Source organism: Vipera berus (genome assembly GCF_964194415.1).
Source record: "Vipera berus genome assembly, chromosome: 15".
Classification (NCBI taxonomy): Eukaryota; Metazoa; Chordata; class Lepidosauria; order Squamata; family Viperidae; genus Vipera; species Vipera berus.
The window spans coordinates 2325070-2337867 of record NC_138218.1 but is presented as its reverse complement, the minus strand read 5'-3'; the positions used below and the strand labels follow the sequence as shown (position 1 = coordinate 2337867).

At 48.6% G+C, this 12798-nt stretch overlaps 1 protein-coding gene across 1 annotated transcript; it reads left to right on the top strand.

Annotated features, from left to right (window-relative positions):
• Positions 1-9464: 9464 nt before the first annotated feature.
• On the top strand, positions 9465-12776 carry LOC308674973 (uncharacterized protein). Its single transcript, XM_081339879.1, has 2 exons — positions 9465-11926; positions 12384-12776. The coding sequence occupies exon 1, from the start codon at positions 9921-9923 to the stop codon at positions 11127-11129; it is 1209 nt and encodes a 402-aa protein (XP_081196005.1). The 5' UTR covers positions 9465-9920; the 3' UTR covers positions 11130-11926; positions 12384-12776.
• Positions 12777-12798: the final 22 nt, after the last annotated feature.

The following is a 12798-nucleotide window of genomic DNA, read 5'->3' as shown; positions in this document are numbered from 1 at the left end:
ATATAGCAAAGGAAAATGTTTTCCCCCACTCTGCTCTGTCCTGTTTTCCCCACTGGAAATGGCTCTTTGCAACACACAAGGAGGGGACACTTTCCTAAAGAGCTCACAATTCAAGAATACCAATGTTAACTTGGACTGCCAATAAAGTCCTGTCTGCGACAAAAGAGAACATAAAATAGCTTTCTCCTTTGAGCCCAAGTCTCAATGGATACAGGATTGATGCTACCAAGGTGGTTTTCCTTCCTCCCTTGTTCCCTCCCTCCCTCCCTTTTCATCTCTTTCCTTCCTCGGCTCAGAAAAGGTTGATGGGGGTGGGGGAGAGATTGCAGCCATGAGGCTTCCCTTTCACCAGGACCAGCCCCGCCCACCCACGAGGGATAGCAAATTGGACCAGAATTGGTTTCTATGACAGGGACCTTTTGCTTCAATCTGATGAAGTTGAGGATCTTTCCTTCCTAAGGGACCCAATTGAAGTAGGTCAGATACCTAGATTGTGCCACGGTACACTTGTTCAAATTAGAAGATCATTTAAAGGGAACTTATTAATCTCACAAGCAGGTTTCCCTTAATGAAAAGAGGAGCACAGGACACATACAGAAGAAAAAGTACAAAAGAACAGTTCATTGGATGGAAGAAATCCTGTTACATCAGAAACGTGGACAGTACGTGAAACATCCCATAATAACATAACCATTTAAATCCATTGTATTCAAAGGAGAACGTTTGCATGGGAAAAGGGATCCTGAGCATCATGAGCCACAGTAATCTGTTGTGAAAAGATACCATTTCGGCCAGCTGAAACTTTAGCATGTACAATTGAAAAAGTCCTTTGCTATTCAGCCTGAGAGTGCCTTGTTTTGCAGTTAGAAAGTCACAAGCACCTAGATATTACCAGGTTATCATAAAAATATTAAAGTTACAAGAAAGTGCAACCAAGTCCAAGAAACCCGTTACTTGGCCCTCAGCAAGGACTGTATTCCTGCAAAACACAGGATTTCACAGGAGGCAAAGGTTATGGCCCGCAGAAGGAGAGAAACGGGTAAATTGACTCATTGACTCAGTAATAACCAAGAGTGCAGTTTGTTCTCTGTGTGGAAGGAGGGAGTGTGCCAAAAGGTACGGAAGAGGCGAGAGTCCAATTTCAAGGGGAAAATTAACCCAGGAGAAGGGTCTGATTTCCAGGCCCATGGAAAGAACCGTGGCCACAATGGAAATTGTTAAGTTTCTTCAGAACATTCCAGTAGCAGCTTCTGAATCTCAAAATGAAATCTCACCAATGAGAAGAAATTGTGATACGGGTTTGTGGAACTGAAGACACTTCTACTCATAAGATTACGTACCCCTTGAAAAGTGTGTAAGATTCAAATTCAACTATTAGGCATCACAGAATAGCAGAATCATCAAACAGAGAGTAGCAGTAAAGGGAACAGTAAAATGTTGGCATTTACCTGTATGGATTCTTTGATGATAATAAAAATTGCTCCTCTGACTGAAGCTCTTTCCACACTCCAGGCATTCATATGGTTTTTCTCCAGTGTGGATCCTTTGATGTATATTAAGGCTGCCCCTCAGACTGAAGCTCTTTCCACACTCCAGGCATTTATGCTGTTTCTCTCCAGTGTGAATTTTTTGATGAATATAAAGGTTTCCCCTCTGACTGAAGCTTTTTCCACACTCCAGGCATTTATGTGGTTTTTCTCCTGTGTGGATTCTTAAATGCCTTTCAAGATAGCAATTCATTCTGAAGGATTTTCCACATTCCAGGCACTGATATTTCTTTCCCGCTTGCAGGATTCTCTCGGGACTCCCGAGTCTTCCATCTGTTGTCCTCTCACTGAATCTCTTTCCACACTCCAGGTGTTTATGCGGTTTCTCTCCAGTGTGAATTCTTTGATGACTATAAAGGTGTCCCGTCCGACTGAAGCTCTTTCCACATTCCAGGCATTTATATGGTTTTTCTCCAGTGTGGATTCTTAGATGGATTTTAAGATCTACATTTCTTTGGAAGGATTTTGCACAATCCGGGCATTTATGTGGTTTTTCTCCAGCGTGAATTCTTTGATGACTATAAAGGGTTCCCTTCTGACTGAAGCTCTTTCCACACTCCAGACATTTATGTGGTTTGTCTCCTGAGTGGAGCCTTTGATGTGTATTACGGTGTCCCCTGTGACTGAAGGTCTTTCCACACTGCAGGCATTTATATGGTTTTTCTCCTGAGTGGACCCTTTGATGTCTATTAAGGTTTCCAGTCCGACTGAAGGTCTTTCCACACTCCAGGCATTTATATGGTTTCTCTCCTGAGTGGATCCTTTGATGTACATAAAGGGTTCCCATCTGACTGAAGCTCTTTCCACACTCCAGGCATTTAAATGGTTTTTCTCCAGTGTGGGTTCTTAGATGCGCTTTAAGGTTTCCATTAAATTGAAAGAATTTTCCACATTCCGGGCACTGATATTTCTCTCCTCCCTCCTGGATTCTCTCAGGACTCCCGAGTCTTCCATCTGTTTTCCTCTCACTGAAGCTCTTTCCACACTCCAGGTGTTTATGCGGTTTCTCGCCAAAGTGGATCCTTTGATGACTATAAAGGTGTCCTGTCTGACTGAAGCTCTTTCCACATTCCAGGCATTTATATGGTTTTTCTCCAGTGTGGATTCTTAGATGGATTTTAAGATCTACATTTCTTTGGAAGGATTTTCCACAGTCCGGGCATTTATACGGTTTTTCTGTTGTATGGATTCTTTGATGTGCATAAAGGTTTTCCATCAAACTGAACCTCTTTCCACACTCTGGGCATTCATACAGTTTGTCTGCTGAGTGGATTCTTTGATGTGTATAAAGGTGTCCAGCCTGAATAAAGCTCTTTCCACACTCTAGGCATTTATACGATTTTTCTCCAGTGTGGATTCTTTGATGATTATCAAGATGTCCCCTCTGACTGAAGCTCTTTCCACACTCCGGGCATTTAAATGGTTTTTCTCCAGTGTGGGTTCTTAGATGCGCTTTAAGGTTTCCATTAAATTTAAAGAATTTTCCACATTCCGGGCACTGATATTTCTCTCCTCCCTCCTGGATCCTCTGGGGACTCCCGAGTTTCCCGCCTCTTCTGAGGGACCTTTCGCCCTCCACGGGGTCTCCGCCCGTTTCCTGCTCCCCGCTTCGCCCTCCAGGGGGGCTCCTTTCGCGGAGTCCCCTTCGGCTCATCCCTTCGCGCCTTTCCCGCCTTCTCCTCCTGGGGCTGCTCCGCGGAGCCTCCTTCCTTCCTCCGCCGGGCTCGCCCGTCCTCCTGCAGGGGGGAATGAAGAGGAGGAGAGGCGGGTCACGGCTTCGTCCCTTCCCCGGAGGGGAGTCCCAGCCCCGCCCGGGGAGGAAAGCCGAAGCCTCGGCCTCTCAGTGAGACTTTCCGGGCAGGCCTCCCTCCCAGCGCCCCTCCCGCCAGACCAGGCCTCGGGCTCCCCCCTCCCCCCTTTCTCCGCCAGAGAAGGGCTCGGACTGCGACTCCCGGCATCCCTTGCGCCCTACCTGGCTCCGAGCCAGGCCGCGACCGAGTCAATTAGGCGCCTCAGTTCGATTCGTTCCCGGAAGTGGAGGCGGGACTTCTCTGCGCGCCCTTTTCCTGATAGGTTTTTCTCGTTCGCTGGAAGGAACCGCCACTAGTCGTCCTTATGCTAATCGCCGCCCTCCTTCTCTCCATCAGCGAGATGGCGCCTGCGTAGTAGCGAAGGTTTTCTTCCTCCGGCCAGCGGGTGGGGCGAGATTTGGGGTCCCCCCTTCTTCCCGTCCCCGTCCCGCGTCCAGGCAGGGGGAGGCTGGGGGTCTCCCGGGGCTGCGTCTCCGCCCCTCCCTCCCCACCCGGGGTCTCTCCGCGTCCGGGGGCCTCCAGGCAGCCCCTCTCGCGTTTCATGGCCCCTCCCCCCTCCGCGCACCATGGGGGGAGGGGAGAAGGAGCCCCAGGCCGGGCTAAATTTTAAGGATTTCTGTTCCAGGGATGCTTTTCCCGGTCCTGCCCTGGCAAGGGGGGAGGAGGAAAGGGGGGGGAGACGCTGCCAGGAGCTGGCCCCGAGGACCACCTTTCCCTCCTCTCGGGGTGCTTCGGACTGGGTGGATTTGGGGTGCCGTATACCCTCTAACGCTGCTGCCCTTTGGGGGCGTCTTTGAGAGAAGAATCCATTTCCCCCCCTCCCCCGAGGGTGGCAATCCTGACTCTTCCATCGCAGGCCGGGGAGATTGAAGCTTCTGCACAGGATCTTGGCCCTTCCTAGCACTGCTTCCTCTGGGCAGAGGGAGCTCGGAGTCGGCTCCTGGGGTGCCATGGAGCCCCTCGGTCAGTTTGGGACCCCCAGCCCTGAGTCCTCCGATTGGGACTACTTACGACCACAATTCAGCCCAAAATATATGTTGTTAAGTGAGAAACCTGTGAGTTTTGCCGCATTTTACCACTTTCCTTGCCGCATTTGTCAGCTGAATCACTGAAGTTGTTAAATTACTAACATGGTTGTCAAGTGAATCTGGCTTCCCCATTGACTTTGCTTGCCAAGGTTGCAAAAGGGGACCACATGATCCCCCCATGCTACAACCGTCATAAATATGAACCTGCTGTCAAGCATCTGAATGTAAATCACATGACCATAGGGATGCTGCAATGGTCATAAGTGTGAGAAATGGTCATAAGTCACTTTCAGTGCTGTTGTAACTTCAAATGGTTACTAAATGAACTCTTGTAACTCGAGGACTACCTGTACTTCCATGTAAAGTAAAATCAATGTTGCAATATTTTTTATGCTTTTTCATAACCAATGAAACCAATATTAGAAACCAGTTGGGTATTTCCAGAGCAAAAGATTCTTCAGTGGGGTGAGATGCTTTATTTTGGATTCAGCAGTTCCCACATTTATCTCCCGAGTTTGCAAGACTTTAGCAGACTGAATATAACTTTAGGGTGAACAAAAAACACAACAGTGGGCTAGTTTTGGAGATTGGATGCAGGACAATTTTGATCTTGGTGGGTTCCATTTTGGGGGCTATTATGGGCTATTTTTAAAGGGCTGTAGAGAGAGTCCTTGACTTGCAACCCTTTGTTTAGTGACTGAAGTTACAGCAGTTCTGAGAAAAGTGACCTGATTGGTTTGCACAATTGTGAGCATTGCAGATCCCCATGGTCACATGACCAAAATTCAGGCAACTGGCGTGTATTCCTGACAGTCACACAGTGACAGGCTGACGTGTTCTCCCTTTATATAGGGTCTTCTGCTTCAGCTGAGTGTTGGACCTGGAGACCTCCAAGTCCCCTTCCACCTCTATTCTAAATTTGAATTTACCTTCACTAATAACCTGTGTCGGCTCTGAACTGTTCCCAGGAGCTAATTCCAGCTGAAGCAGCTGAAGCATCAAACTGTGAAGAACAGCCCAAGTTATCAGCAAAAATATGATCGTTGTTGCATCCCGAGCATTTCACTATCACGACTCCATGATGATAAGCCACCCTAGAAATAGTTTTCATGGATCCTATCCCGCATACCTAACAGAGAAGCCAGGATCCACTCAGGGATGTTCAGAAGTGGCTCTCTGGGATATCCAAGGGCAGGGAATTTGGGGGACGTGCCCATTTATTTAGGTATTACTTATTTTGCTACATTTGGTGGATTGCCCATCTCCCAATGACAGAGTGGCTTACAAAAGAGAAAAATTACATGGGAAAAATTCATGTATTATAGGACCACAGGTACTATAAACCAAACACATCATGTATTATAAATCAAAGCTCTCTATGGTTCAGCCAACAGCCTAATCCCCCAGACAGGAGGAAATCACCTCTTCAAAGACCTACAGAATATATCAAGCAGCCATCGCTGCCTTTCCAATTCCAGTCCCTGCCATGCTCCAAGTGCTAAAGAAGCTGGATCTCAATTAACCTTTTTCCAGACCAGCCATTAGTCAATTGAGCAGGCAACCCATCCTCGGGTCAATCCCAGACACCTTCAAAGCATTTTCTGGGCTGCAACAGATGGGGCTGCTTTTTTAAACGTTCCATTGCTAGACATCATCTCTTGTGTTTCCTGGTGGTACCCCATCCAAGCCTAAGCAAGCTTTCCTTCCCAAGTCAGCCAAGGCTGCCCAGGTACAGACTGAGAGTCACCTGCCTGGAGAGGTTCCCCGGTGGAGTCCCTGCAATAAGCCACAGTGGCAAGGGAAGCCCTCACACATGCAGGGTCTGCTCAGTTTGCCAGGTTAAATTGGCATGCACTGAGTCTGTTAAACAACGCCAGGGGTCTGGGTGTGCAACGCCAGGAGTGGGGAAGCAGGTCGTGTTAACAGAACCTTGGGTACTGCTGCGTCCCACTTCAGGTTGCTGTATGTCAGAGGTGATGAACGACGGTCTTTTTATTATTTGTGGATTTCCGCTTGCAGAATTCCTGAGCCAGCATGGACAGTATTTGGCTGGCTCAGGATTTCCGGAAGTTGAAGTCTACAAATCGAAAAAGAGCCATCGTTCTAATCCAAGCAATCACCCAGTTCTTCCCTTCCCTTTTCCCGTTGACCGCCTGCAGAGGGCGCCAGGAGCCTCGCTCTGTTCCGGCAGCTGCAAAGAATGCGACAGCGAGGTCAGTTACTTTTGCTTCCGCCTGCTGCAAAGATGGCGCCTGCAGCGCTTCCGCCCTGCACAAATATGGCGCCTTCCAAGACTTCCACTCATAGATCTTCTCCGCTGCGGTTGTGGACGATGAAGGTGTCAGGGAAGAATTATTACCTCCCTATCAGAGGGCAATGAACCATGGTTCATACGGCACATGGTAAAATCGGGTAAAAATAAAACAAAACCGAGGCATATTCTACTGTATATAAAACTTTAATTGGAAAGCAAAAGAAAAGCTTCTGACTACATCCTCCCATCAGACAGAATTCAAAGAGAAGAAAAAAAAAATAAAGTGAGAAAACTTTTGTAGACATGCAGTTAACAGCAGTGCTAGGCATGAAACCATAACATGGCTGGACATGTGACAATCACCTTGGTTACATTGATAAGATTACTATGCAGCTGGCAGAAACACAGAGTGAGACGTGCGGAGCTGACAAACAGGAAAAAAAATGCAGTGACAGAAGGCTGCACCACTTGCCCTGGCTGCCTGGGCAGACTTCCAGCTCTGGCTCCCACGACCTCGGGGCTGCAGGAAGCGCCAACAAAGGCATCTTTGAGGGACCCACTGAGGTCTTTGCTGGGGGGTGCCACGGCCTTTCCGGGCCTTCGAGATGAAGTACAGCTGAGCGGCAAATCCACTACCGGCCATCAGGGGGCAGCCAAGGACGCCTGTTGGCACCACCTGCCGGCCCTCTGGAGCCCTGCAGCCCAGAGATGCTCAGCCAGGGTTTCCTTTGGAGGGCAGTTCTTCCTCTGAAGGAGGCGGGGCACTATCTGGCCCCAGATTAGAGGTCACAACAACCTGCTGAGATAGGCTGGTGAAGACAGTCGAAAGGCTGAATGGCAAGGAAGTTGCCAGTTTATAGTTCAGCACAACATTCCGTCCACACAACTCCCTCCATGGGATCTAATGCCCGCATCCACAGGTGCTAAGTATGGCACTGTTGAGAAGGGCTGGATTTCTGGGGCTTTGCTTCTCACCCTAGTCCAGCCTTCCTTACTTCTTGCTTGAGTTCCAGCTGGCCTTTTCTGGGCCATCCTGTCTGTAGCTGAGACATTGCTCATGTCAGGGTGGGCACCTTTGGGGGCCAGGGCTGGGATGGGGTTGGGATCCATTGTCTCCAGGTGAGGAAGGCAAGACCAGGGTAAGTACTATAGCCTTGTCCGCAAGAGGAGCCTGGCTGTCGTTCTCAGGCCATGCAGAGGACTCCCAGTGGTGCCAGCTGCTCGGGAGGCACCTGGCTGCGCTTACCTCCTCCTCAAGGCTGCTGCTTATTGGCTCGCTCTCCTTGGCAATTGGATGGGAGACCTCCAGGAGAGGTCAGGAGGATGGGACAAGGGATTGACAAAAAGGCACCATGGCTGCTTGTGGTTAAGTGCTAAGGCAGGACTTCTCTCGGTCCCTTCCTCTCTTCATAATCTTCCTCCTGCCCTTTCCCCTTTTTCTTTGTCTTTCCTCTTTCCCTTTCTCCTTCCCTGTCCCTTGGATGCTGAAAGGCAAAAGGGGAAAGATTTCTCTAGGCCTTCTTGACTTGTGATCAAATGCCACTTTGGCTGGTAGTCTGTGGCCACTTAAAAGACCGAGAAGAAACCAGGTTCAGTTTATCCCATGCTTGCATTTAGTGGGGACGTCACAGACAACAGTACAGCAAGACTGTCAAAATGGTGGCTGTGATAGTTGATCAGAGCGTCTATTGTTTTTTATGTGCAACAGCTTTAGCATTTTGGATCAGATGTAAGTTAGTTGCTTTTCTATTAATACATAACCCTTACAAGGGCTCTCCTGAAGGGACCCTGCCTTGGTCTAATTCATACTAGAAATATAGCAAAGGAAAATGTTTTCCCCCACTCTGCTCTGTCCTGTTTTCCCCACTGGAAATGGTTCTTTGCAACACACAAGAAGGGGACACTTTCCTAAAGAGCTCACAATTCAAGAATACCAATGTTAACCTGGACTGCCAATAAAGTCCTGTCTGTGACAAAAGAGAACATAAAATTGCTTTCTCCTTTGAGCCCAAGTCTCAATGATACAGGATTGATGCTACCAAGGTGGTTTTCTTTCCTCCATCTTCTGCCCCCCCCCTTGTGAGGAGGTTCCAGTGTGAATGCAGAGGAAGGGAATGGAGAGGCAGAAGCTCCAAAGAGCCAAACCCCCAAGAAAGGCGGGATTATTAGATCAGTATCACAGAGCTGGAAGGGACCTCGTAGGTTGTATGTATGTATAAATGAATAAGTTAGAAGGGACCCTGGAGGCCTTCTAGTCCAGCCCCTGCTCAGGAAGGAGACCCTATACCATTTCAGACAAATGGCTGTCGAGTCTCTTCTTAAAACCTTCCAGTGTTGGAGCATTGACAGCTTCGGGTGGCAGGTAGTTCCACTGCTTAATTCTTCTCCCTGTCAGGAAATTCCTCCCTCCTCCCCGCTCGGTTTCCCTCCGTCGCTGCTTCTCCCGCCTTCGGGGGGCTTCGGGGACGAGCCCGGCTCCCTCCTCCTCGGGGCGACCCCAGATACGGGAAGGCTGCTCTCCCGCCTCCCCCGCCCTTCTCCCCATCGGCTCCCACCCCCGCGCGGGAGGGGGGCTGCCTGGGGGCCGCGGGGGGGCCTGGCCGGAGCCCCCCCAACTCCCCCCCGCCCTGCCTGGGGAGAGACGCAGCCCGGGAGGCCCCTCAGCTCCGCCGGCCTGGATGCGGGGTGGGGGGGTGGGAAGACGGGACCCCAAAGATCAAAGGGAGCCCCTCGCTCCCCTTCCGAAAGAAAACCTTCGCTACTGCGCAGACGCCAAATGGATTATGGATGGAAGGACGACGCTCATTGGTCGCTCTGGCGATGGCGGCGATTGACAGGAGGACTCGTAGGGGCGGTCCATTCAATGGAAAGAAGAGCTACCAGGCGCGCAGAGAAGTCCCGCCTCCACTTCCGGGATCAAACATTACCGAGGTACCGAATTGAGTCGGCCGCGGACGGGCTGCAACCCAGGTAGGGCGCAAGGGATGCTGGGAATCGCAGTCCGAGAGGCCTGAAGGGAGGGGCGAGGCCGAGTCCTGGTTTGGCGGGACGGGCATTGGGAGGGAGACCTGCCCGGAAAGACTCACTGCGAGGCCGAGGCTTCGGCCTTCCTCCCCTGGCCGGGGCTGGGACTCCTCTCCGGGAAGGAACGAAGCCGTGACCCGCCTCTCCTCCTCTCCATTCCCCCCTGCAGGAGGACGGGCGAACCCGGCGGAGGAAGGAAGGAAGGAGGCCCCTCGGAGCAGCCCCGGGAGGAGACGGCGGGGAAGGCCCGGAAGGGATGGGCCGAAGGGGACTCCGCGAAAGGAGACCGCCTGGAGGGCGAAGCGGGGAGCGGGAAACGGGCGGAGACCCCGAGACGGGCCTGGAGGGCGGAGGGTCCCTCAGAAGAGGCGCGAGACTCGGGAAACGCCTCCCAATCCAGATAGGAGGAAAGAAATATCAGTGCCCAGAATGTGGAAAATCCTTCAAATCAAATGGAATTCTTGAAAGGCATCTAAGAATCCACACAGGAGAAAAACCATTTAAATGCCTGGAGTGTGGAAAGAGCTTCACTCAGAAGGGAAACCTTTATGTACATCAAATGATCCACACAACAGAAAACCCGTATAAATGCCTGGAGTGTGGAAAGAGCTTCATTTATCTGGGAAAACTTTATGCACATCAAAGAATCCACACTGGGGAAAAACCATTTAAATGCCTGGAATGTGGAAAGACCTTTACTAAGAACGGCACCCTTTATATACATCAAAGAATCCACACAGGAGAAAAACCACATAAATGCCTGGAGTGTGGAAGGAGCTTCAGTCAGGCAGGACACCTTGATAGACATCAAAGTATCCACTCAGGAGACAAACCACATAAATGCCCGGAATGTGAAAAATCCTTCAAAAGAAATGACCACTTTCAAATTCATCTAAGAATCCACTCAGGAAAAAAGAAAGGACAAAAGAAATATCACTGCCAGGAATGTGAAGAATCTTTTAAAAGAAAGGGAGATCTTAAAAAGCATCTAAGAATCCACAGTGGAGAGAAACCGTATGAATGCCCAGAGTGTGGAAAGAGCTTCAGTCTGAGGGGAAACCTTTATAAACATCAAAGGATCCACACTGGAGAGAAACCATTTAAATGCCTGGAATGTGAAAAGAGCTTCCATAGTAAAGGATCTTTAAATAGACATAAAAAGAATCACACTGGAGAAAAACCATATGAATGCTTGGAATGTGGAAGGAGCTTCAACAGGGCAGGAACACTGTATAGACATCAAAGGATCCACACAGGAGAAAAGCCATATAAATGTCTGGAGTGTGGAAAGTGCTTCAGTCAGTGCAGCAACCTTTATGCGCATCAAAGGATCCACATAGGAGAAAAACCACATAAATGCCTGGTGTGTGGAAGCAGCTTCAACAGGGTAGGAACACTGTATAGACATCAAAAGATCCACACAGGAGAAAAGTCATATAAATGTCGAGTGTGGAAGGAACTTTAGTCAGAGGGGAAGCCTTTACACACATGAAAGATTGCATTCAGGAGAGAAACCATATAAATGCCTGGAGCATGGAAATGGTTTCAGTGGACAAGCCTTTATACATATCAGACTCAATTCAGGAGAGAAATCCTATCAATGTCTGTGTGTAGAAAGAGATTCTGTGAGAAGGGAAGTCTTTATAAGCATCAATCCACTTGCTTTGAGTGTGGAAAGAGCTTTGTTGTTAATGGACATCTCCGTGGACATCAAAGGATACATAGGGAGAAAAAACGCTAAATAATAATAATAAAAAATATGCCTGAGTGTGGAGAGACCTTCAGTCACAACAGTGCAACTAAATTAACCATAGCATATAGGCTTATATGCCACCCCATAGTGCAGGGGTAGGCAACCTCCGCTCTTTTATGACTCATGGACTTGCAACTTCCAGAATTCCTGAGTCAGTTATGCTGGCTCAGGAATTCTGGGAGTTGACGTCCACGAGTCATAAAAGAGCCGAGGTTGCCTACCCCTGACATAGTGCTTTACGGTGTAGTCTAGGAGATTTACAAGGTAAGCATTATTTGCATATTGCCTGCAACAATCTGGATCCTCATTTTACACTCTCAGAAGGATGGAAGGCTGAGCGCTGTCAGAATGGAACTCCAGGCTGTGGACAGTCTTCCTGCAATACAGCACTTTTAACAACTGGGCCACCAGAACTTAAAATGCGATTGATGAAATGCAAAAGAGCTTCTCAAGGGCTAAGAAGCTACTTGAATATTTATCACAGACCTGATTACAGCTCAGTAAGTAAGGTGCGAACTCTTACACTCCATTGCCATCTCAATCTTTGTCAACGTGAGTGTATACTGTATTCCGAGTCCAAATATTCAGAAGTCAGAAAACTTATGTACAGCACCATTTTATTATTCCCTTTATTGTTACACTCTGTTTAATGATTTTGCTATTCTGTGATGCCAAATAGTGCAGTTTGAATATTACACACTTTTTCAAGGGGTATGTAATTTTACTCGTTAGCTGCACACCCAGGAATTTGATGCTGGTAACTATCTCCACAGGTGAATCATTAATAAACAGAGAAGTGTGGTTGTGCCTGCCTTTTCTGAAATCAGCAATGATTTTGATGGTTTTTCCAGTATTTAAAACTAGGCTGTTTTCCTTATACCAGTTAGCCATCCCCTCAACCACCTTGCGGTAACCACCCTCATTGTCATCATGAATAAGGCCTGCTTACTGTTGTATCATCTGCAGACTTCACAATATGGTTGGTGCCAACGTAGCACAACCGTCATGGGTCAACAGGGTGAACAGCAGCGGACTTAGGACGCAGCCCTGAGGAGAACCTGTGCTCAAGAAAATGGTATTAGAGGTATTTGTTCCAACTTGCACATTTTGGGGCCTGTTGGTAAGAAAATCAAGAATCTAGTTACACAAAGGAGTGTTTAAGACTAAAAGGCCCACTGTGTCAACTAGATGATGGGGAATTATTGTGTTAAATGTCGAACTGAAATTGGGTGGTTTAAATTGTACTTTTTTTGTAACAGCGTCATTTGACTCGTGACACTTTCCCCCTATGAACGTTCTTTTAATGCAATGCACATTTCAGTGGTTATGCTTAATATTATGGGATATTACTGTCTACGTCTCTGGCATAACTGAGCAGGAT